General features: G+C 38.0%; 1 protein-coding gene across 11 annotated transcripts in view; it reads left to right on the forward strand.

The window, feature by feature from the left end:
* PARD3 (par-3 family cell polarity regulator) overlaps positions 1-26,041 on the forward strand; it is a 720,507-nt gene that overhangs the window by 353,958 nt on the left and 340,508 nt on the right. For 9 of the 11 annotated variants that reach the window (XM_025396019.1, XM_025396023.1, XM_025396022.1 and 6 more), the window contains exons 4-5: positions 5,278-5,456; positions 25,187-25,318. In XM_025396019.1, coding sequence (XP_025251804.1) covers positions 5,278-5,456; positions 25,187-25,318 — 311 coding nt within the window. The remainder of the gene's footprint in view (positions 1-5,277; positions 5,457-25,186; positions 25,319-26,041) is intronic. The other 2 variants (XM_025396027.1, XM_025396026.1) reach the window with 1 other exon arrangement.

Consider the following 26,041-nt stretch of genomic DNA (forward strand, 5'->3'; position numbering starts at 1 on the left):
CTTCCCAAAATGAAATCATGCTGTGAATTAAAATCAGGATATGATTTCTCAGTGCATAATTCTACTAGGAAAACAACAAAATTCTTCTCTTTTTTTTTGAGATGGAGTCTCGTTCTGTCATCGAGGCTGGAGTGCAGTGGCACAATCTCGGCTCGTTGCAACCTCCGCCTCCCGGGCTCACGCCATTCTCCTGCCTCAGCCTCCCGAGCAGCTGGGACTACAGGTGCCCGCCACCACGCCCGGCTAGTTTTTTTTTTTTTTTTTTTTTTTTGTATTTTTAGTAGAGACAGGGTTTCACTGTGTTCGCCAGGATGGTCTCCATCTCCTGACCTCGTGATCCGCCCACCTTGGCCTCCCAAAGTGCTGGGATTACAGGCGTGAGCCACCGTGCCCGGCCCAAAATTCTTCTCTTTTAAAAAACTGAAACTAACATTGATATCCTCAGGTAGCTAGAAATGGAACTTAATAGATCTGATTTCATAATTTGTGATTGGTGATTGAGCACTGGCTCAGGAGCCTGAAGTCTTGGCTGGAAAACTAACTTTTCATGTCATCTCTCTAAGCCTCGGCTTACTCATCTGTGATGTGCATTACATGTTTTTCCATGTGTCTAATGTAGTGCCTTATTTAAATAAAAAAATTTCAGATCCCTCCATTTAAGTGGTGGGTTCTAGTACGATGTTACTACACTGTATGTGCATGCGTGTGTATGTGTGTGTGAAAACTCCATAAAAATGCCTTGTAATTTTCATGCAATCATAAAACCAAGAAGAAATCATAAACCAGTACACATCCAGATGTGTAACAGATATCCATCAGATAGATACACATCACTGTGAGAGATAAAGATGCCTTGCTGAGTCTACATTGTATGCTGTATGAACCTAGACCTGCCCCAGGGTGGCATGGGGTCTTTTTATTTGGACCTTGGTTATGGTGCCTTTATGTACTATGATGACTCAGGTCTTACAGCGCTTCCAACCATAAGAAAACCTTGATTTCAACATCATTATGATGTCGTTTGGCCATCCTTTTATGAGAACATGCTGTTGAGTGACTGACTGACTGACAGGGCCTTGCTCTGTTGCCCAGGTTGGAGTGCAGTAGTACAATCACGGCTCACTGCAGCCTTGAACTCCTGGGCTCAAGTGGTCTTCCCACCTAAGACTCCTGAGTAGCTGAGACTGATGCAGGACATGTGAGCCCTACAGTGGGCCTTAGCCCATAAAGGTCCTTGTCTTTGCCCAGGAAAGAATTCAAGGGCAAGCTGGGGCTAGAAAAAAACAGCTTTATTGAAGCAACAGTGCCGCAGCTCTGTGATTGCTTCTGCAGAGCTGGGGTACTCTATGGGCAGAGAGTGGCAGCCCAGGACGGTTTTCCAATCATATTTATACTCACTTTTAATTACATGCAGATTAAAGGGAAGTTTATACGGACATTTTTAGGAAAGGAGTAGTAACTGGGACATTAGGTTGTTACCATGCAAACGGTAGGTAACACCTAGGTGTTGCCATGGCAATAGTAAACTGACATGAGAGCTGGTGAGTGTGTTTGATTGAAAACTTTTTCTGTCCCAGCCCTGTTTTAGCTAGTCCACAGTTTGGTCTGGTGTCCAAGCCCTGCCTCTGCAGTCAAGTCCTGCTTCCTGCCCTAGGACTACAGCAAAGTTCTATTACAGTTGCCTGATTTTTTAATTTTATTTTTTGTAGAGACAGGATCTCACTGTGTTGCCCAAGTTGGTCTTGAACTCCTGACCTCAAGCAATTCTCCCACCTTGGCCTCCCAAACTGCTGGGATTATAGGTGTGAGCCATTGCACCTGGCCTTGTTGACTTCTTTTATTGGGTTTGTTCTTTCTCATCAGTGTGGTAATCAAATCTAGGACACCTTCCTGAATTTGACAGTGGACACAAATGTAAACATGGTGCCTGAAATTGCATGGGAGCACTCGGTGACAAGGTAGTGCAAATAGGAGATCCAGACTATATTTAATTTAATTTAATTTATTTTATCAACATCACTGAAATGCAAACAAAAAGTTTAATGTTGGAAGAACTCACAAGAAGGGCTGCATGACAGAGCATTCCCTGTAGCATCCTTCACAATGCAGTTTATGTGAACACCACCCTATCCATGAGCTCCATCACCCACTATAAGAGACATCCCACAGGGTCTGGAGCTCCCTCTGTTATCTGCCTCTTCTCAAATCCCCTCTTTCCCCTAGTCCACATTTTATTTCAAAAGCTACAGGTATATAGAGATAAATACTAATTATTTTTTGTCTGTCTGTTGCAGACTAACACATTAACACAGTGTTTGTGTCTAGTCTGAAGAAGATGGTCTTAATTATTTAATTGAAATCATGTATGCAATGTATTCTCCTGAGGAAAATTTCAAACGCAATAGGGTGAGCGGTTTTATTGTGACCAAGCAAGTTCAGTATATCGTCCCTGAATTTACTAGGGGGTTGGAATATACTTTTATTTGGTTATTTTACTGTAGATATTGGGTACTGCTTTTGGTCCTATGTCTGTGCTATTTTTTAAAGGCCTTCTCTTCTGAGTTAATAGTGCTTCTCGTAGACTTACACACAGATGGGTGACAGGAAGAGGGAGAGAAGTTGAGGTGTACAGAGGTACTTAACAACTGAATAATTAACCCTGTAATTGGAAAGCAACAGAACCTGTGTCTAAGTAACAACATTGTCTAAAAGTATTTGGTCTTTTCCTGCCCATCCCTCCCCATTTTGTTGCTGTTTTGCTTATAGTTTTTAATGTGATGATTCTGGAAATTTTGCTTCCTCTTGGTAGAGAACTTTTCTTATAGTAAGGGCATTGTAATATTAATGCACATCGATTTTTAGATGTGTATTTTTGCGACCTTGTTCTGAGAGTGACTATATAGTTCTTATTGGTGTTTATTTTTGGGGGTGTATATTAATAACAGTAAAGGCTGTCATGAGTGTTTATACACACTAAAATCTAGAAATTATTAAAATCCTCATGTTTATGTTTCTCTCAGCAAATTAAGATGGCCACCAACAGTATTAAATTCGGAGTTGACTAAATTTTTGCTCTGGTAATGTTGCTCAGACTGTGTTATTATTATCGAATCCTCCTGATGTAGAAGTCAGTGTTAAATTTGATATTTTTATGTTTCATATGCTTCTGTTTGCTCTGATAAGTTCTAATTTGCTTTCATTGGAGACTATTTGGATTGACAGTGGTTTAAATATAGCCTTCACTGTATATAAATAGCCTGTCTTTAGTTTGGTATCCTCAAGGTTTCCATATCTTTACCATTGACCAGTGCACCAATGTTTCAGAAATATCCCTCCTAGAATAAATGATGAGTTTACTGCTTCATGGTTAAAGCTATGTCATTAGACCAGACGTGGTGGCTCACACCTGTAATCCTAGTACTTTTTGGGGCTGAGGAGGGTGGGTAACCTGAGGTCAGGAGTTCAAGACCAGCCTGGCTAACATGGTGAAACCCTGTCTCTACTAAAAACACGAAAACTAGCTTGTCATGGTGGTGCACACTTGTAGTAGCCTGTAGCTACTCAGGAGGCTGAGGCAGGAGAGTTGCTTGAACCCAGGAGGCGGAGGTTGCTGTGAGCCGAGATCGTGCCACTGCATTCCAGCCTGGGTGACAGAGCCAGACTCTGTCTCAATCAATCAATCAATCAATCTATCTATCTATCAATAAAGCTGTATTATTAGAGGCTTTAAAACAAATACATCCTAGTTTTTAAAAACAGAGTACTCTAAACATAATTTAAATTTTGTCTTATGTTTTTGAGTGATTTCACTCAGTTGCTGAGTGGAACTTTTAGTTCTGATTCCAGCTGTTGCAGACTCTTTTCTTCTTCACTTTGCATTTTTAATTCTGTTTCTTTTTTGCTGTGACGGTGATCATGTTTGCCAGGCTGTTGTCAGTGTTACTGATAATGATCAAGTGTTCACCTGAGTTTAGTATTGATGTTGTTACAGCAATTGCAAGCAAGCTCTTCTATGCAAATACATTTGCTAAAACACTACCTTTCGTGTAATCGTATATGTGAGTATATGACAGAAACTATCTGCGGATTAACGTATTACTTTGAGTATTTTCTTTTTTTTGAGACGGAGTCTCGCTCTGTCGCTCGGGCTGGAGTGCAGTGGCCGGATCTCAGCTCACTGCAAGCTCCACCTCCCGGGTTTACGCCATTCTCCTGCCTCAGCCTCCCGAGTAGCTGGGACTACAGGCGCCCGCCACCTCGCCCGGCTAGTTTTTTGTATTTTTTTTAGTAGAGACGGGGTTTCACCGTGTTAGCCAGGATGGTCTTGATCTCCTGACCTCGTGATCCGCCCGTCTTGGCCTCCCAAAGTGCTGGGATTACAGGCTTGAGCCACTGCGCCCGGCCGAGTATTTTCTTTCTTAAGTAGAAATAACATATTTTCTGATAATACTTTATTGAACAAAAGAAACATTTTATTCAACAAAATTTTTCAGTAGAGCAGCCAAATGTCTAGATTCTATAGATTTTTAAAAATTGATACATAATTTTACATATTTATGGAGAATATGTGATGTTTTGGTACATGCATACCAGGTGTAATGGTCAAATCAAGGTAATTAGGATATTCACACCTCAATGATTTATCATTTTTTGTGTTGGAAACATTTCAGATCCTCTCTTCTAGCTACTTTGAAATATACAGTAAGTTATTTGTCAACTATGTAGATTCTGTATTTTTATTCCAGTAGATATGATTAAAAGGTAGGTGAAATTTGTTTGCTTGCTTAGAATCATTATTTTTTAAATGATATATGTGATGATTATTTAGAAATATGGGGCAATGATCACAGTATTGGTTATTGTATTACTCTCTACTGAGTACACACTATATGTCAAACACTGTTTTACCCCTTTATATTATTTAGTCCTCACATTACCCTGATCAAAGATGTACTGTTTTATTTTCATTTGAGTTGGAAGGAACTAGAGGCAGAGAACAGTTAGGCACCCTGGCCAGGGCCACGTAGATAACAAGGAGTGAAGTCCAAATACAAACTTGGGCAGTTTTGCTCAGAGCTGACACTTGACCGCGTCTCTTTCACCATGTAGTATTTTAAAGGACCTAAAGGAATTTGTATTTAGAATACTGACCCATTGTCCCCTTTTACGAAAGTGAAATTCTGTTCCTTAATCTTTAGGATTTCCCTGTGTTCTCCTAACATGTAGTTTACCAACATTAGTATCTTATTTTTCAGCGTAGTGCTTTTGTGTTTACAGATATGCCTCTTCATGTTCGACGCAGTAGTGACCCAGCTCTAATTGGCATCTCCTCTTCTGTCAGTGATCATAATTTTTCCTCTGAAGAGCCTTCAAGGAAAAATCCCACACGCTGGTCAACAACAGCTGGCTTCCTAAAGCAGAACACTGCTGGGAGTCCTAAAACCTGCGACAGGAAGGTAACCACCTCTGCTTGTTTGCTGCCATCCCTTGCCCCTCCTGACTTCTTGGTGTCCATGATGAGTGTTGTGTCTTGGGTAAACTATTGGTTTCCAGGGCATCTTCACGATGGCCTTTTGTGAGCATGGTACCAACTTTCATATCAAAGTTCAGATAGTCTCCTATTTTATATCACACTTGAAATTTCTGATGAAAATCAGTGCCATGTATCGTATGCACTTACTAATATATCCATTTTTTGAATAGATTCCATTTCATATCATTAAAAAGGAAAACAATTTGACACAATATGTGTACCATATAAAGTCCCTTTCTTGCTGTCTCTCCTGGTCTCCTCTCCCATTTCTCCTCACAGGCAGCCTCTTTATTTGCTTTTTCTATGTTCTTACAGGGATATTTGACACATGTATAAGCAAATATTTATATTGGTTCATGAGGTACATTAAGGAACTTAGAACATTATGAACTTTTAAGGATGAAAGTGGACTTCATGGTAATTTAGTTTGACTACCCAGTTGATCATTTTATCCTAAGTCTCCTTGTAAATGGAAGTTTGTTGTCTAGTCTTCATAATATTTTATTCCTTGACCTAATTTATTTTAGTCCTTGACCTAATTTATTTAATCTGAATGAAAAAACTTTATTTTAACCTGTTTTGTCTGTTTTAAAAAATTTGTTGGCCGGGCATGGTGGCTCCCACCTATAATCTCAGCGCTTTGGGAGGCCAGGGTGGGTGGAACTCCTGGCCAGGAGTTCAAGGCCACCCTGGCCTGGTTAACATGGCAAAACCCCATCTCTACTAAAAATACAAAAATTAACCAGGTGTGCTGGCATGCACCTGTAATCCCAACTACTCAGGATGCTGAGGCACAATAATTGCTTGAACCCAGGAGGCGGAGGTTGCAGTGAGCCGAGGTTGCGTCACTGCACTCTAGGCTGGGCAACAGAGTGAGACTCCATCTCAACAACAAAAAGCATGTTGATGCTCTTTGTCAGAACCCTTATTGTTCCTTTTCATCACACTTCTCACCTCTTATTTAATGTGCATTTTGCTGAATCTGTCATTTTCACTTTTGAATCTGTAGATGCTTAGTAAACTTCTGTTGAATGAATTAGTAAACATTTTTTCAGTGCAGCCAGTAATTTAGCACAGTATATATTGAGGAATGTTGAAGTAATACTAATCACATAAGATTAAAAAGGATGTAGCTTGATATTTGCTTGATTTATTCTTTGCATAGATATAAAAATACCTGTTTTAAATATTTCAACTTTGTTTTGCATTTCAGCACACTCCTTTCTGTAGTAGTTCAAGTGGAAAAAAAAGTGCATGGAAAACACAGGTTTAAACTGAGAAGAGTCTACTTGGAAAAAAAGTATATTTAGTTTCTGATTTTTTTGAATTATGAGCTTAACTTTTAGGCTTAGTCTCCTGAAATACTTTGTTTTTATAGCTGTGTTGAGGAGCCACATTGGAAGATCTTTTCATTAAGATTAGCTTGAAATTTTTGAGGACTTTATCTTGCAGTAGACTATCCAAAGAACCAGAATCCAGTTTATCAGTGGGTCTCGTGTCAGTTAATTTTCTTTTAGAATAGACCTAATTTAATTTACCTGGATATTCACAGATGTGCAAACAAGTCAAGTTGGCAGTTAAAAGAAATTTTTTAACTAGGTTTTCAACTGCTTGAAGCATACTGAAGTTTCTTTTCAAGTTATTCAACATCTTGGATGTGTGAGTCCATTTCAGTTGCAGCAGACAGAACGTGTTTGTATCATAAAACATTTTTGAACAAAAGGGATTCATCACTTAGAATTTTTTTTCTCACAAAATCACTGGAAGGGTTTGCAGAGCAGATTCTAGGATGGTCCTGGAGAACCTTTAAAGCTACGCAGTAACAAACATGTGGCTTGCCTGCGGAGCTACCCTCTCAGCTTTCGTGGTGAAAGAGGTGCTGCAGTCCAGGGACCTGAACTACTCCCATTGGAGCCTGCCTTCTACACACTACACACTGCCCTGCCTCCAGGTGTACTCACCTTGCTTCTGTCATTTGTCAAGCTGGAGACCCACCCTAGAAGTGCTGCCAGTCATAACAGCCCAGGAAAAATCTGTTTCACACCACTATTAAAATCTCATGCTACTGAATCTGAGTGGGTGGAGTCCAGTTTGTATCTAGACCCTTATCTGCAGAAGAACCTGGGAAATAGAGCATTAGCCTTAAAACCTCTGCAGCACAGAAACACGTTAGGAGAGCACTGAGACCCTCATTGCCAATTAACAACATCCACCTTGTTGACGCAGTTTCATTTTTAAATTTTTATTTTATTTATTTATTTATTTATTTATTTATTTATTTATTTAGAGACAGGGTCTTGCTTTGTCACCCAGGCTGGAGAGCAGTGGCACAGTCTCAGCTCACTGCAACTTCTATCTCCCAGGTTCAAGCATTCTCCTGCCTCAGCCTCCCGAGTAGCTGGGTCTACAGGCACTAGCCATCACACCTGGCTGATTGTTTAATTTTTTGTAGAGATGGGGTCTTGCTATGTTGCTCAGGCTGGTCTCAAACTTTTGGACTTGGGTGATCCTTCCATCTCAGCCTCCCAAAGTCTGGAATTACAGACATGAGCCACCATATCCAGCCTGACATTGTTTTAAATAACATGCTTCTATCATTGTGGAAAATTTGGCAAACTCGTAGAATAGAACAAAATAAAATTATTCATAACTCCAGAACCCAGCAACAACCAGTATTCACACACACACACACGTTGGGGTCATGCTGTGTTCATGTATTCGTATCCTGATTATTTCAACATTATTTTTCATACAATAGGAATTTTCCCTGGTGTGAATTTTATTGTAACTATTTTAATGAGTGTAAAACATTTCATTGTAGGTTGTATTCTGTCTTCTGTCAATTTTGGACATTCATGCTCTTTCTCTTTTTTTCACATTATAATATTTATCTTAAAAATTGTTAAATATTCATCCATCTTTTTGCTTACATGGAGCATTATTTAATGTAGCCAGATGCCCATATTTTCCCTTAGGAAAAGCCTTGATCTACATATATATTTCTAGATGAAGTGATATTTGCATACAATATACTTGAATAGTAATGTGTAATGAATTAGTCTTTTGAATTTTCTTTGGCTTTACTCTTCAAATACTAATCTTGCTGTCTGCGTTTTATGCTGTTTGTATTTTAGTCTGAGAGCTCATATATAAATATGATTAAATGGTATTTTATTTTCAGTTATAAAAAGCCTTCTCATCTTTTCAGTATTCAGATGGAAGGAAAGCATACTTGCTGCTTAGGTACAAAGCATTCAATTTCTTTATTTCTGTGAAGCCCATGAGAGCTTACCTATGCTGTCATGCTTCAAGATGTTATAAATTCTTATGAGTAGGTCGTGGTTCAGGTTTTCTGTGTAAAATTGTGGAAATAAATTAGTTGTGCATTCATAGCCCTCTGATTTAGTGATCTCTAGTGGTTAAAAACAGTTAACAAAATAACTCATCTTCATAGTTAAGTGGTTTATATTCCTCCAAGTTAAATGAATAGAGTAAATTATTTTAGAATAATGTTATCAATCAATTAAAATCTCTTGTTTCTAAGCAGGAAAGTTGTATTCTGATACGTTAGAGCACCATCAGGTCAAACTCTCTCCTTTGGTTCAAAACCACAAATGAGAGGTGGAGTTTTCCTTGTTGAAATAGTGGTCATAATCTCATTCCACTATTAGGCTTAGTGGGCAGGGTGTACAGATGATGATGATACTCTATTGCCTGAGAGCCTGAAGAGTCCAAGGGTCCCATGGGCTTCTGGATTTCTGAAAAATTTTCACGCTTTTATTCGGAAGTGAGATGGAGAGGGTAAGGGAGCTGTGGCTTTTTTCAAAGTTATTTGACATACTCACCTTTGTGTCCAGTGTTTTGTGGCTGACTACCTTTTCCAACTGTTTTAGGGAACATTTTGCTCACACTTGGTGTGGAAAGTTTCTTGCTAGAGGCTGTATTTTCATTTGAGAGTAAACGTGGTTAATATTTTATCCTGCAGGAGAGTATTTCAATCGGTGTGAATACTTTAATCATCTTTGCCACCTCTTTGGTCTTCCTTATTAAGTCAGTGTTGCTGTGAATATAGAGGCCAGCTAGTCTGTGGAGAGCGTGTGATTCATCTCATCAAGAAAGATGTAATGAGCTCTTAGAAGAATCAGCCCACCATGCAGTGCTGGGGATAAGGACTATGGACTATTTCACTGTGCAGTTGCTACAAGCCATTGTTCCATCCCTGTAAATAATGAGTGGCATTGTTTTTGTAAATTATATTTCCTTCTAAACAATTAACATAGGTAGACTTAGTATAAAACCAGTTGTGGACAAGTGTCCAAAAGAGATTCTTACCTGATTAGGGAAAGGGGAAGAAGGTAATAAAGGGAACCTATTGCATTGGCATCATTAGCTTCCTTTTCATTTGATTTTTTAAAGGGAGACCTTGAACTGTTTCTTACCTGCTGGGTTTATTATTTCTATTTGGTTTAGTTGCTTGGCATGTTTGGTATCTTTCCAATACCCCTGATACACACAACCTCTTGTAAGAGATGCTTTCTTAGTTATGTCTTTGTTGTCTTGCTTTTCTTTCTATTAGAAAGATGAGATGTTTTGTCTAAGTTTAGGAAATTACTTTTATAAACATTTTTGAAGTATATTTCAAGGTTCCCCAACCTCCTTTTTTCCCCTGATAGTAATACAGCTTGCTCTTTGCATATATACAGTAATGAAGGGTATATAGAAGCAGGGAAATGCCATCAGGCTTCTGTGTCCATGGGTTCTGCATCCTGGATTCAACCAAGATTAGATTGAAAATATTTGGAACAACAACAAAAAAAGAATCGTGGTGTCTGAACATGTAGAAACTTTCCTTTGTCCTCATTTCCTAAATAACACAGTGTAACACCTATTTACACAAAGCATTTTCTTTGTATTAGATCATGTAAATCATCTAGACATCATTTAAACAATATGGGAGCATGTGCATAGGTTATGTGCAGTACTCCACCATTTCATGTAAGGGTCTTCAGCATCTGTGGATTTTGGTATCTGCGAGGGGTCCTGGAACCAGTCCCCCAAGGATACTGAGGGATGATTGTAATTTGAAATTTTGAAGATGACTAGTAATGACATTTTGATGTATTAACTTTAGGACTTCTGTGGAGCATGGCTCTATACAGATGTTGGCTATTCTTACTACCAGGGGGAACATCCAGGTATAGTTTAATTTCCTGCAATTTTTCCCAATTTCTGCTGTATCGAGAATTTTCCTATGCCTCATAAATATGGCTAGTTTGCATAATGTTATATTATGTGCTGATTTTTTATAGTTAATGTTTAACTCTATTTGATGGTTTTTTTCTGTCATATGACATTTATTTTTTTGTCAATTTTGTTTGCTTTTATAAGTAACCTTTAGAAGTACCCTTCAGAGAATGTCCTTGTATATCAATTTATGTTGGCATCTCTGATTATTTTCTTTGACTAGATTCCTCAAGTAGACTTGTAAGGAGTTGAACATTTTTAAAGCTATTGGTAATTGTTTCACATAAATTCCAGACTAATAAAGTATGAAGTAGTTAGGATGTATAAAATGCTCTGAGAAGTCCTAGATAGGATAGGAGTGAGGTTGGGGGTGGTAGTGAAGGAAACAAGCAGCGGTACTATTCCTGAGTTCCAGAACTTACTCTCTCACTAGATAGCTTAAGGGTTCTACATGAATGCGCATCATAATTACCTGTAGACTTCCAAGAGATGAAACACAGGCATTACTCACACCAACAGATTCCTTTACCCACTCCAGAAAATTTGTGTGTTTCCTTAAAGCTCTTCTGTGGTTTTCAGGGCTCAGTCTTTTTTTTTTTTTTTTTTGCCCCAGAACCTCGGGTCTAGCTGAAAACAGAAAGTGTGGTTACATTTTAAGGGAGAAGAAATAGAAGTATAGTCATGCCTCGCTTAATGACAGAGATACATCCTGAGAATTGCATTGTTAGGCGATTTCATCCTTGTGTGAACATCATAGAGTGTACTTACACAAACCTCGATGGTGTAGCCTACAATACACCTAGGTTACATGGTATATCCTGTTCTTCTAGGCTGCAAACTTATACAGCATGCAACTATACTGAATAGGCAGCGGGGACACAATGCATTCATATTTAGATATTTGTATATCCAATATATCTAAACATAGAAGGAGTACAGTAAAAATACAGGACTTTAATCTTATGTGATCACCATTGTATATGTGGTCCATTGTTTACAAGAACATTATTATGGGGTGTCTGACTGTATTTTTTTTTTTCTTTTGAGATATCTTCTCTTTAAGCTAATTTTTCTATAATAGCAGAATAGAATCTAGTACATTTGCTGTATTTGGGTTTGTGACATTTCACTTCCTCTCATACTTAGATTGCACAAATGTATCATTTTCAAATGAAAATTAAATTAGAGTCTTTTAAAAGTCCTACAACTCATTGAATATTGAATGTTGACTATCAATGCAAAAATAGAACTGGAAATATTTTTCTAGATTGAACCCTTAATAAAAACAATGTTTCTGTCTACTGTTTCTTTCTGTGTGTTCCTTCATTCCTTTCAAAACTCCTTTGTTTCTTCTTTTCCTTCCCTTCCTTTTCCCCTTCTCCTTCCCTTCCCCTTCCCTTTCCCATTCCTTTCCCATTCCTTTCTCATTCCTATTCCTTTCCCTTTCCCCTCTCCGTTCTCGTTCCATTCCCTTCCCCTTCCTCTTCCGCTTCCTCTTACCCATCCTTTCCCCTTTTCTTCCCTTCCCCTTCCCCTTGTTCCCCCTTCCCCTTCCCTTCCCCTTCCCCTTTTTTCCCCTTCCCTTCCCCTTCCCCTCCCCTTCCCCTTTACTTTCCCTTCCCTTTCCCTTTTCCTCCCTCCCCCTTCCCCTCCCCCTTCCCCTCCCCCTTCCCCTCCCCCTTCCCATTCCCCTTCCCTTTCCTCCCCTTCCCCTTCCCTCCCTTTCCCCTTTTCCTTCCACTTTCCCTTCCCTTTACCCTCCCCTCCCCTTCCCTCCCCTTCCCTCCCCTCTCCCCTCCTGCTTCCCCTCCCCCCTTTCCCTTCCTCTTCCTCTTCCTTTTTCCTTTTTCTCCTCTCCTCCTCCTCTCCTCTGCTCTCCTCTCCTCTTCTTTTCTTTTCTTTTGCTACTGTCTGGCTCTGCTCTATTGCCCAGTCTGGAGTTCAGTGCATGGCTTACTGCAGTTTCAGCCTTGTGGGTTCAAGTGATCCTCCCATCTCAGCCCATGGAGTAGCTTGGACTACAAGCGTGGACCACCCCACCCAGCTATTTTTTTTTTTTTTAAGAGATGGGGTCTCACTATGTTGCCTAGGCTGGTCTTGAACTCCTGGGCTCAAGTGATCCTCCCATCTTGGCCTCCCAATGTGTTTGGATTACAGGCCTGAGCCACTGCGCCTGCCCCAGTTTGACTTCTTGATTTCTGCTTCTCATTTATTCTTTCTAATTTACAAGGCCAACTGTCATATTAGTAAATTTGAAAGCACTATTTTATTTCTAAACTACGTTTTAAAAAGTTTGTTTATTTTTTTGCCTTTATGCTCTGTTGGATTTGAAGAAGATTATTTTAAAACACAAAATACACTTGACCAGTTGGCTGCTGAGAAGAAGTTGTTTATCGTTTGGTTATTTGTGAGCCAAGCATAGCTTCCAGCATTATGGTAACCATCCAAAAGCTTAAAGGATGAGATGAGATAGTTCTTTAGCATCACAAGTCCTCCGTGACAGACCTGTAGCTCTCTTTAATTTTCTGCGGCATTAGTTTCAAGGGAGATCCAGCTGAGAGTAGACTTTAAACTATTCTGCTGCAACGTTTGTATTTCCTATTAGCAGTCTCTATATCTATAAATTTTACCCTTCTATTTTGCATATTAAAATATCTTAATTTGAATACAGCACATTTTTGGACTTTCAGTTATGGTTATAATTATTTCTACAATAGGCAGGGCTCACTGAGTTATTGATAACCTCGTCTCATCTATTTCTATGCTACATTAGGAATACAGTCTGCCTTCATATGCTTTAAATATTTTGTGTTCAAAGTGATAAAATCCTAAGGTGTTACTGATAAAATTTTGGAGCCTGGATGTGATATTTTTAGAGTTCACAAACTACTACAGGATGCAATATTTTTAGAGTTCACAAACTACTGTGGGAGTATAAATCCCAAATAAAGTCAGAAGCCTTCTTGTGTGCCCTCAAAGTTGCATATATCACAGAGAGAAATGAATATGTTATACCCGATTGTCTTGACTTAGGGGAGAGGACCAGGAAGTATCATTGGTTAAATTATATGGAACAAAATTTTGTGTAGTCTATATACATTGAAAAATATTTTAATCTCATTTGATCTCATTTCATCTTTTTATTTATTTTTTTTCTTGAGATGGAGTCTCACTCTGTTGCCCTGGCTGGAATGCAATGGCGTGATCTCAGCTCACTGCAACGTCTGCCTCCCGGGTTCAAGCGATACTCTTGCCTCAGCCTCCCCAGTAGCTGGGATTACAGGCGCTTACTACCACGCCTGGCTAAGTTTTTGTATTTTTAGTAGAGACAGGGTTTCACTGTGTTGGCCAGGCTGATCTTGACCTCCTGACCTCAGGTGATCTATCCGCCTTGGTCTCCCAAAGTGCTGGGATTACAGGCATCAGCCACCGTGCCTGGCTTCATCTTTTTAAGCTAGTTCCTATTTTTAATTTTTTATAATTTAGCTTATAAACCTACCTATTTTCAGTTGTGAAGTTAGATCTAGTCCCTTCAAGTCCTGTTATTAACAAGTAGAGTATCAGATGGATTGCTGCGACTGGAGCACCTGTTTGCATTCTGAGGGCTCTGGCTTTGAGCATCCTTTCTTTTAATTTTGCATATATTCCTGCTACTGTTATCATCTGGGCTGCCTTTGGAGAAATGTGTTCCAGTCAACATTTCTCGAAATTTGGTAGTAGAAATGGTTTCCATTTATTTTACCTATAAGCCATATCTGTTCTTGTGGTTTTAATATTTTCAGTAATGATAACCAAGTTGTTTTTGAATACTTGCTATTCCTAGGCATTATGCCATGCTTGGTATGTTACATGTTATATATAATTTAATTATACCTATGCCAGAAGTATAGGCACTGTTGCTGTAGCCATTTTATTGGTGAGCAAGTAGAGCCCTAGAGAGTTTAAATAACTCTCCTAATAATTCAACCAGCTGTTAAATGATAAAGTTATGATATAAATGTGCTGAGTTCTTGTGGCTGGATACTTGCACTTTTGTTTTTACTTTTTATTGGGGCATCTTGTTGCAATGGCTGTTTTATTTGCACTTTATGTTTTTTTGTGGGGGGAGGGGAGAGTAAGGTTTCAATAGACATTACTCAAATTCCCTGAATCACATTTTCTAAAATTGTAGTTTTTAGCCATAAATGGAGGACAGAAATAGTTTCCTTGAATATTAATATCCTGTTTATAGAACATGCTTTTTCTGCTAATGAAATTGTAGAGAGGAACTCAGGTCTTTAGAAGTTTGTGCCATCCATTTCTTTACTCTCTGTGCTTCCCATGTGGCAATGTAATTCTTCACAAAAGTCATTACTGTATGAGAAACAATATGTAGGATAAGATTATGATAAATGAAAGTAAACACTTTCTACATTAAGAAAAAAAGTATCTGTGGAGATAGTGTACCTGAGGAGGCACTTTCACAATTAAAGGGAAAGCTAAGGTAGACTGTACCTATGGACTTTCACAGAAATTACCCATTCTTCTGCTCATCCATCCAGTCCATTGGAGTTTGGATTGTGGGCTGAAAAGTGGAAGGAAGTGGTAATTATCTTACATTGTCAGGCTAGTTATATGTGATGTAAATCTCTTCATTTTCAAATTGTAGTAACTTATTTAAATATATATGTGTATATATATATTCGTTTTTAAATTCAGTTGAAAAATATTTAGATAAATATAAAATATTTATGATGCACATCTAAATAATGTATAAGACTGTAGGTATTTTGGAATTAGGCAACCGCTATAAGTATTTTACTATCTCTCTCCCTCTCTCTAGCATCTGTTCCCTTTTTTTTGTATTGTGCATAGTACTCTTGATGCAAAATGCTATTGTTACTTATAATTTTAGTTTTGGAGCGTACATATTTAGAGTTGAGCATTTTTGAAAGAAAATGAAATGTTGGGTATTTCTTGCCTTCAAAGTTAAGCACTTTCTAAAATGTTTTTAAATTGTTTCAGATATAAATTTGTTTTTCAGAGCAGCTTTAGTCAAATGTTGCTCCTCATGTTTAGTGTAGTGTAAGAAAGTGAGTCAAGAACTTCAAAATTTAATTGGACCTGAAATATTTATTTATTTATTCTTTCACACACTCACCCTTCTTGTTTTAAGGAGTATAGGTCAAAAATGGTGGTCCCATATTCTCCATTCCTGCCCACTGCTGATAGTGGAATGCTGGTGGTTCTAGGGGAATTCCGGGACCATGCTGGCCCTTATGAAATACTGTGCAGGAAAGCAAGTGGAGGCTGTGGTTAGTGCAGCTTTCCTTTAGGCTCCATCCTTCAGTTCCTCAGAGTCCAAGAGTGGACAACATTTTTGTAATTTTTTTTAAATGTTAAACTCCCCTCATCTATCTCCTTCTCACCTCTTTCTGCATGTTTTCTTAGGATAAAGAAGATAATCTAAGTAATACCTGGAAAGGAATTTTCCTTTTTTTTTTGAGACAGGATCTCTCTTTGTTGCCCAGACTGGATTGCAGTCGTCCAACTGTTGCTCACTACAGTCTCAAGCTCCTGGAATTAATCAGATCTTTGTATTGTAAAACAATTTTAGGCTGGGCACAGTGCCTCACACCTATAATCTCAGCACTTTGGGAGGCCAAGATGGGAGGATTTCTTGAGGCCAGGAGCTTGAGACCAGATTATGAGCAACATAGTAAGATTCAGTCTCTACAAAAAATAAAAAAAATTAGCCATGTGTGGTGATGTGTGCCTGTAGTCTCAGCTACTCGGAAGGCTGAGGTGGGTGGATCACTTGAGCTGGGCAGATTGAGGCTTCAGTGAGCTATGATTGTGCCTCTGCACTCCAGCCTGGGTGACAGAGCGAGGCCCTGTCTCCCACAAAATAATAAAGAAAACTTAAAACAAAATTAAAATATTATTTTAAGAACGAAATGAGACAATTTTAAAGCCAACATTTTATGTATGATCATTCTTAACACTGTATAGTATTTCTTAGTGAACCAACCATCTCTATGAAAATATAATTTGTGATCAAAGATTATATCATCGTTTTGAATTCAAGAAATGCCTTCCCATGTGATGGGATCCTTGTGTAGCAGTGACTACATACCAGAAATTATTGTCATTACACGCCTAAACTATGGTTCCATGTTAGATTAAGAATGAGAAGTTGGAAATTTTATTACTCATGATTGAGTGGAGGCTAGGCTGGTGGTGCACACCTGTAATTCCATATTTTGGGAGGCTTAGGTAGGAGGATCATTTGAACCCAGGAGTTTAAGACCGACCTCGGCAATATAGTGAGACCTTGTCTCTCCAAAAAGTTAAAAAATTAGCTGAGTGTGTTGGCTTGCATCTGTAGTCTTAGGTACTTGGGAGTCTGAGGTGGGAGCCCGGGAGGTGGAGGTTGCAGTTAGCCAAGATTGTGCCATTGCTCTCCAGCCTGGATGACCGAGTGAGACCCTGTCTCAAAAAAAGAAAAAGGAAATTGAGTGAGTAGAATTTGGGCATTGAGGTGGGTAGGTGTAACCATGAGAATAGGTTGCCATCCTCATCTCCACAATTTATTTGTTACCATTTCTGCAAATCCCTGTTTCTTCTTTCAATCAGTAAGAGGTTAACCTGGCTGTTGTCTCTAGCTTGTTCCTTTCAGCTTTAAAATGCTGTATCCAGAATTTTTCATGGCTTCCTTCTCTGTCAAAGTGGATTAGGAACAGCTGAGAAAATTGGTTCAAACAAGCACCCTGGATGTGCTTGAGTTTTGCTAATCTTTCTCTTCTCCTTGGATTCCCTGGTTGGCTCTCTGGACAGATCCGGTGGCTTCAGAGAAATCTGTGCCCCTTTTAGTTTGATCAGACCTGCGTCTCCAGGAGAGATTTTTGAGCAATCCTTTTTCTTTTTTTTTTTTTTTTTTTTTTTTTTTTGAGACAGAGTCTCGCTCTGTAGCCCAGGCTGGAGTGCAGTGGCCGGATCTCAGCTCACTGCAAGCTCCGCCTCCCGGGTTCACGCCATTCTCCGGCCTCAGCCTCCCGAGTAGCTGGGACTACAGGCGCCCGCCACCTCGCCCGGCTATTTTTTGTATTTCTTAGTAGAGACTGGGTTTCACCGTGTTAGCCAGGATGGTCTCGATCTCCTGACCTCGTGATCCGCCCATCTCGGCCTCCCAAAGTGCTGGGATTACAGGCTTGAGCCACCGCGCCCGGCCGAGCAATCCTTTTTCATATTGGATCCCTTTATGTTCATAGTCTGATACAGATCCATACTCCTGCGATTATTTTTCTTGTTTGATTTATAAAGACCGTTAACAAGATACTGGCCAGTTATAGGTTATGACTTAAAACTTAAATGTCATGCTTCTGATTTTGCCAGTGTATCAACTTGAAGGGTTTGCTGCCGTGACAGGAATTGTATTTGGAAACTTAATTGTAATTTTCAGATTCTTTCTAATATAGAAATTTTTCTATATTAGAATTCCACCACGAAAATTTTTTGGCATATTCAGCATTCTTGAGTTTCTCACCAAATTAAATGAATTTTATTATCTAGAAGATACTGAGTATGTATCAGAATGACTGGAAAAGGCATTATCAAATGTGGAGAATGATATAGTTCATTTTTCAGGTCAGAATGAGTTTTAAGAACTATGGATAATACCTTTAACATTTCAAAGGAAAAATCTTAGTAAAAATTTGATGTGTGTGTTAGGATATTTTATTTTGTATATTATTAATTTGTTGGATAGTTAATTTGCTTGGATAGATTATTTTAAAATTGTTTTACTTATTCCTGTTCAAAACTTTAACTCAGTTGAAAATTGGCTGGGCACGGTGGCTCACGCCTGTAATCCCAGCACTTTGGGAGGCCGAGGCAAGCGGATCACCTGAGGTCAGAAGTTCGAGACCAGTCTGCTGAACAGGGCGAAAAAGCCTGTCTTTACTAAAAATACAAAAAATTAGCCAGGCGTGATGGCGGGCGCCTGTATTCCCATATACTTGGGAGGCTGGGGCAGGAGAATTGCTTGAACCCTGGAGACGGAGATTGTGGTGAGCCGAGATTGAGCCACTGCACTCCAGTCTGGGCCACAAGAGTAAAACTTCGTCTCAAAAAAAAAAAGAATAAAAAGAAAGTTGACATTTAAAAATGAAGTATTACTTAAGAAATTTGAGCTAAATTGGTGCTACAGTATGTCTTTTGGCATTCAAAATCTCTGGATTCTGACCAGTGTTTCTGGTTGCAGGCTCCACCATAGTTTAGCAAACTATTTATTATCACTAATGATCCCAATGTGGTTGTTTTGACAACAAATGTATGGATGTTTGAGTTTCCTCTTTGTCTTGCCATAGTTCTGTTATAACAGCTTTATAAACACATACTCTTTCCTTTGTCTTTTCCACACCTCTCATTAATAGTTATTAAGAATGTGGGGGAAACATGTTAGCAAAAAGGAAAAGTAAGATGTACACATGTACCAGTGCTGATTTATGTGCTGGATACTGGCTTAGGAATTACAGATAATATAGGAACAGATTGCTTGGCATCAGTTCTACAACATTAGGCATTACATGTAGGAAGTTGCTTTGCATGGATTTCAAATACTGCTTTTTAGTTAGTTCGTTATACTTAGGAATAGACGTGCACCTAGGGTAAATGATAATGAATACTGTGTTTGGAATAAAAGCCTAGATTTCCTTATTTAAAGAAGAGTCTTAATAGGCATTTAGTTTATTTAAACTAATAGCAACTGCCAAATTTTCTGCCTTCATTTACAAGTTGGTGATTAAACCTGCTTTTTGTGTGTGTGAGTCATTTTATTTCACCCTTATCTGTCTCTCTTTTTATTTAGTTTTTAGAAGATGAATGAATGAAGGTCAGAAAATACAGATCATATTTATAGATCACCTTCTGGTTATTATCTTCTCACTTTAGCTATGGCATTGCTTCCAAGGTCATACTCTGGTGTATCCATAAGGAGGTACAAAAGATAAACTCCTGCCACAAAGGCAGTAAGGAGTCTGCTACATTAAATCAGTAATATGATTGCTGATAATTTTAGCAAGCTTCTTGTAATTAAAATTATTCTGGCCGGGCGCGGTGCCTCACACCTGTAATCCCAGCACTTTGGGAGGCCCAGGCGGGTGGATCACGAGGTCAGGAAATCAAGACCATCCTGGCTAACATGGTGAAACCCCGTGTCTACTAAAAATACAAAAAATTAGCCGGACGTGGTGGCAGGCGCCTGTAGTACCAGCTACTCAGGAGGTTGAGGCAGGAGAATGGCATAAACCCAGGAAGGGGAGTTTGCGGTGAGCCGAGATTGCGCCACTGCACTCCAGCCTCTGCAGCAGAGCGAGACTCCGTCTCAAAAAAAATTATAAGCCATTATTATTAATTTTACTTCAGTCTCCTAATTTTAGATTAAATATCCTGAAAATAGTTCCCTTCGTTTTTTGTGTATCGTTTCCTGGAGAAATAATTAAGTAGAACATTGAATTTTCTTTTACCGTAATTACAGTGTTGAAAAATGTGAAATGTAAAATCTTAACATCTCATGGGCATATTTGAAACCATATGATACATGGAGGTTCTGAATGAAATGTATATGCATTGAGTATTTTGTATTTCAAAATATGGTATGATTTCTCATAATTCTTTAAAAAATTGAAATTTTTGCACTGAAGTGAAGTGGAAACATAGTTGGGTTTCCTATGCCAACATAGAAATGTTTATTACTTCTGTAATGTTCATGAAACCCCAGTTCTGACTTCTGCAACATAGGGATATAGTCTTGCCAAGAAATCTGACCATCAGCTAAATAGCTGTTTCTGGGAGATAAAGCCTTGGAGTTGCAGCTTAGTATGCTGGGAATGAGCTTCTATCTCAAGGCATTGGGTGGGTTCTACATGATTTTACTGAATTGTAATAAGTTTGGGGAGGGCTGAGGTGGGAGAAGACACTTACTTTCCCTACCCTGAAAGAGATTTTCTCCATAGCCAGGATACCACTACCAGGGAGCAGCAAATTAATATGCATTTCCCAACCGGAGTGGCTTTTTGACACCTGATGCTGTGGCGGTACATTTAGATGATAAGGAAAATCCCTGATCACAGCAGGAACATCTGTTTTTTTCTGGCAAGAAGGAAAATTTCCCACCTAGCACAAAGCTGAGCAGCTATTTGGGGCAGCCTCATAAGTGCATAAGTGGAGGATTAAAGTTATAATTTAAAAAAGGGAGAATAATTTCTTATGGCATTTTTCTTGTATAATCTTTTAGATAAAGTAATAATTCTAACAAATTTATGACATCAGTAAGTTTTATAATCGTTAGAATTGTGTATATTTGATTTAAAATTTTTGGTTTATAGTTATAATTTGATTCATAAGTGAGTGTATATCGTCTTGAATAGACTAGTTACGACTGCCATATTTTAACAGTTATTTACACTAAAGCAAACATTTTCAAATTGAAAATAGAGTGCATGATGTATATTTCAATGGACAGTGGTGAGTATCTAGTATAAATTGTGTTGTAGAAAATATTTAATACATTGTATGCTGCGATGTTTATCATAAATACAGACACACAGCTTTACAGGCCTACAGTCCTTGTATGCACTTGATACACATTGTATGCAGTAGATGGTGAACTAGATTTGTGGCCAGATTTCAGGATTGGGAGGAAGAAACATGACTGAAACGCTAGTAGGATCTGCATGATGCTGTCAGAAATATAACAAGTATGTTGATAGGAATTAATAGTGTATTTTAAAAATTCTTCAATTGATAATTCAAGATTGCTGTAAATAACTGCAGTTTTCATACATTATACATAAGTCAATATATGGATTCATTATTGATTTTACATGAATTAGGAAAATTGCTTTGTTATGAGAGTGAACGCCAGTTTTAGTTTTATTATCCATGAACTCAAAGTTGATTCCACAATTATAAAATTGTGGAATTCTTCAAATGTAGTGGAAAATTGCAGACCTTGCTATCTTCAGCCGTTCTGTCTCTTAATCTGATTATTGTGTGTTGCTGTGCTGCAGGTACTGCATGTCATAATTGACTTACATGGAGAAACAGTGTACTATTTTTTCTATGCGATTGGAAATAATCACATTTGCCAGAGACTTCATATGCTGTAGGTGTGACATGAAATTGAAATAGGCATATAACAGTGGTATACATCTTTTAGTATAAATCTAAAAATACAATCATTACATTTCACCGAAAATACATTTTACTAAAGTTTATCTTAATACCTCTTCGAAGTATTCCCTAAACAATTTTTAAAACAACTTATCAAAATATTCTTTTAAAATTCCAGGATTCTGAAACCATGTGAAATAGGCAACATAAAAAAAATTATGAAAAAGTCACCCAGGTTGGTGTAAGCCACTGTGCTAAGTGCTTGGGTTTAAAGGTGAATGATGATTTCCCCAGGCTTCCCTGTAAGAGTAGAAATAGCAGTTTTTAAAGTTAACTAAATTATAAGTTAGAACCATAATTAAAGTAAAATTAGAACAGAGTGGTAACAGAAAGCATGGCATGATTAGTTCTATTGAGAATCAGGAACTACTTGTTAGAAAGTAGCATTTGAACTGGGCTTTGGAGAATGTTCAGTATTTCTATAGGAGAAATGATATTGGAAGTCCAGGTCTCAAAGAAAGCAAGAATGAAGGTGAAGAAATTTGTGCGGCACAGCAAGCACCATTGTCTGAAATTCCCTCTGGTCTACCTACAGTGTTTGCTGGAGGTTTGATGTGACCCAACATACGTTTTAGGAAACTCCTCTGCCAGAAAGTGGTGCAGAACATTTTTAGAGAGGCTGCGACTAGAGCCTGTGTCCAGTTAGAAGGCCACTGTTAAAATGTCAGGTCAGAGACAAGCTGATCCTGAACTAGGTTTATGGCCAAGGACCAAAATCAGCAAAAATGTTGGATCAATAAGACCTAGAAGCTGTGGAGATCAAAGATGGAGGAAAGAGAGTAAAACTAATTCTAAATATTTTAGGGAATGGTGTCTGAGCAAAATAGGGAGCTCAGTTTCAAGGTGTCTTTGGGACCTCTTGTTGGAAACTGAGATCATGAATTCAGGAAACAGTTTCGTTTTCGTGACTTATGCCTGAAAGTAGTCAGGGTGAGATGTGGTGAAATTGTGCAGTTTTTGAGCTTGTCCAGAGAGGTAATACTCAGCAGTTCATAGAGCTAACAAGACCATTTACGGGAAGAGGAAAAGTGGCATAGATTCAGGAAGGAGCAGGGGGGTGGGTACCAGTAGCATACTGGATTCCAGACACCAAAAGGTGACAATTGTGTGGAGCCTGATCTTTTAATTTCAAAAGTAGACTCGTTTTCTTTTCAAGTGGTATTTTGTCACTATGCAAATATCCAGTTATCTATCAACTCTTAAAATGGTTTTAGTATGGTTATCTTTGCCTGAATTAATTATTTCATTAGGAATTGAAAATGGTCATGTTTCTAATTCTGTTATTAGTTCTATTTCTATTATTTGGCATTCTTCTGAAAAGACAAGTTTCCCCTCATCAACTGGTACTGTTGATGTCTCTGAAATACAGTTCCTACTGAAAAGAGAGGGTAGATTTAAAAAAATACTTTTGGTTTAATTATTCATTTTCTAAGTAAGCAGTTGGTGTAATAATCACCTCAAATGGTGGGAAATGAGTATGAAAGCCTGGTCCCTAGTCAATGATAGCCTCAATTTTTATTTTTGACATAAAAATTATACTTGCATTTCAGTGTACTTTAAATCCTCCTTCTCTTTGTAGACACATAAGGTTCTGTCACTAATAAATAAGGTTCTGTCGTTAGTAAGTTTACCCTTTATGACTTACCTGAATTTCTATGATTTATAAAAAATTCTTATCAGAATAAGCTTATATCTATGGACTATCGTATGAAACAGTATTTCCTTTCCTTTTTTCTGAAGCTTAAGTTTTAAGGAGAGACTTAGTATCTTGAAATACGGTGAACTTTAGTTTCTAGTTTGCTTCCTTAGTTAGTTTTTTGTCCATGTCTTCTCCTTGCCATTTCTATTAAAAAACAAACAAACAAACAAACAAACAAAAAACTTGCTGCTAAAGTTCCATCTCGCTACTGAGTTGTTAAAGATTTTATTTCTTGCAGGTTAATTCTTAAAGTTTATAAAGCTTCATGTCCAAAGTTTATGTTGGTAAATGTTTATCAATTTTTTTTGTTTGAACATATGTCCCAATATTGACATAAACCCAAGACTATCAATTCATTTTTAAGTTTTATTCCCTGATGGAACTCATGAAGGAAGAGCAAATAGTATCCTGATCTATAACTAAGTTATACACACTGCAAACCTATTCTACTACACTTTTTTGTTTGTGTTTGTATTGAGTGTTCATATAGTTTAGCACATGAAGAGTAAGTATCAATCCCACATGTAATACTTATAGCCAGATTACTCTTAACAGTGTTACTAAGGACAATATGTTAGTACTTCTAACTTGGTGTACTGAGTTAAGTGGATCCAACTAACGGTAATATTTTACTTTGTTCTTGTAGGAGATGATTTAGATTTAGTCATTGAACTAAAAAATATGACTCTCCTAGTTTATCCTAGGTTTCTCATTTCTTTTTAGAACATTGAAATGAAGTTTTACAGCTCATAAGCCAAAGGAAGTTACTATAATTTTTTATTTGAAAGAAATATCAAGTAGCATTTGGTTGTTCTGGGGAGTATTAAAAACTTAGCTGATAAATATTTATTTATGTAAAGACATCACTTGTCATATTCATGTCACAGTGAACAATTATGTATCTATTATGTAACAAATAATTGTGAAAGGCCAGTTTTTTCCCCTGATACTTGAATTAATGCTGACTACTAACTTGTGAAGTAGGTAATGGAAACAACCTGGATAATCTAAATCTCTTATCCAAAAATCACAAAACCATAAGGCTTTGAAGAAAGGGCAAATTTATTAGTCTTCCTTATTTTTAGCATTTCTGATGAATTAAGATGGTACCTCATAATTTAGTTATGAGACTGGAAAGAAGAGAATATGCTCCAGTTGAGAAAGAGTGAAAGTCTCGTATAGAAGTTCACTTTTCGGTGCACGTACTTGGTTTAGGTGATTGATTTGGGTAGGAGTGCAAAGTGTAGTGTTGTGTCTGTTGTGTGCCGTGTGTGCCCTTCCTGCTGTAATTATTAGACTTGCCTGTCCTCGGCACATGGTTATAATTCCAAGGTCTAATCTGGGTGGAATGTTCTCAATCAGCTATTTTGTATAGGATTGGAAAGATGTTTTAAATATGTAGAATCATTTTTCTGCTACTTTTGAAAAACCAGGTGCATTACTGATTTGCAAGGTCTGGTTTTTTACAAGACGCCTTTTTGTTTCTTTTTGAATAGAAAGATGAAAACTACAGAAGCCTCCCACGGGATACTAGTAACTGGTCTAACCAATTTCAGAGAGACAATGCTCGCTCGTCTCTGAGTGCCAGTCACCCAATGGTGGGCAAGTGGCTGGAGAAACAAGAACAGGTAACATGACAAATCCTTATATGTGCGTCATTGCTATAACATCCTGTCCCATACCCCAAAGATATTTCTCCCATCTCAATCATTGGTGATGATTAAAAGTAAATTATTTTAACAAACTTTAGTTAAGTACCAGTCTCTATGTCAGGGTTTAACATACATGCAGGATATTTCTGGTTGGTCTCTGATCACAGATTTATTGTGAGCGGTTATGAATATTTGCAGTAGTTTCTGAAGGTTCAGGGCTTTAGAGTTTGTAATGCAGAGGTGCAGATGTTTGGCAGTGAATCGTGCTGTGAGTGAGTAGACTTTCAAGACTCTTCTTTTCTTTGATAGGCAATAATTCAAGGGATCTGAAGATGCAAATTAAAACTTTCTGTTTTATCTAACTTCACTGTACAAGAGAAATATATCCTATGGTGTTGTTTTAGAATTTAGATTACTGTATTTTGTCATGTTTGGGCACTTATCCGTTCATAAATTTCAAGGACCTATTTTAGGTTTATCAGTCTTTAGAGTTATGTATTTCACTGTGCAGTGCATCCACCTACAATTCATGAAATCAGAATTGTTTACCACTCAGAAATAATTGTTTTCTGCCTTGGAAAGAATGACTGTTTACAAAGTTGTTGCATCACTGTTAGAAAAGTCCTCCTTTCATATGACGACTCAGAATGTATCTGATGAGTTAATTCTTTCAGTGTTTTTTTTTAATGCCTTAGTTGT

This window comes from Theropithecus gelada, chromosome 9, assembly GCF_003255815.1.
Source record: "Theropithecus gelada isolate Dixy chromosome 9, Tgel_1.0, whole genome shotgun sequence".
Taxonomy (NCBI): Eukaryota; Metazoa; Chordata; class Mammalia; order Primates; family Cercopithecidae; genus Theropithecus; species Theropithecus gelada.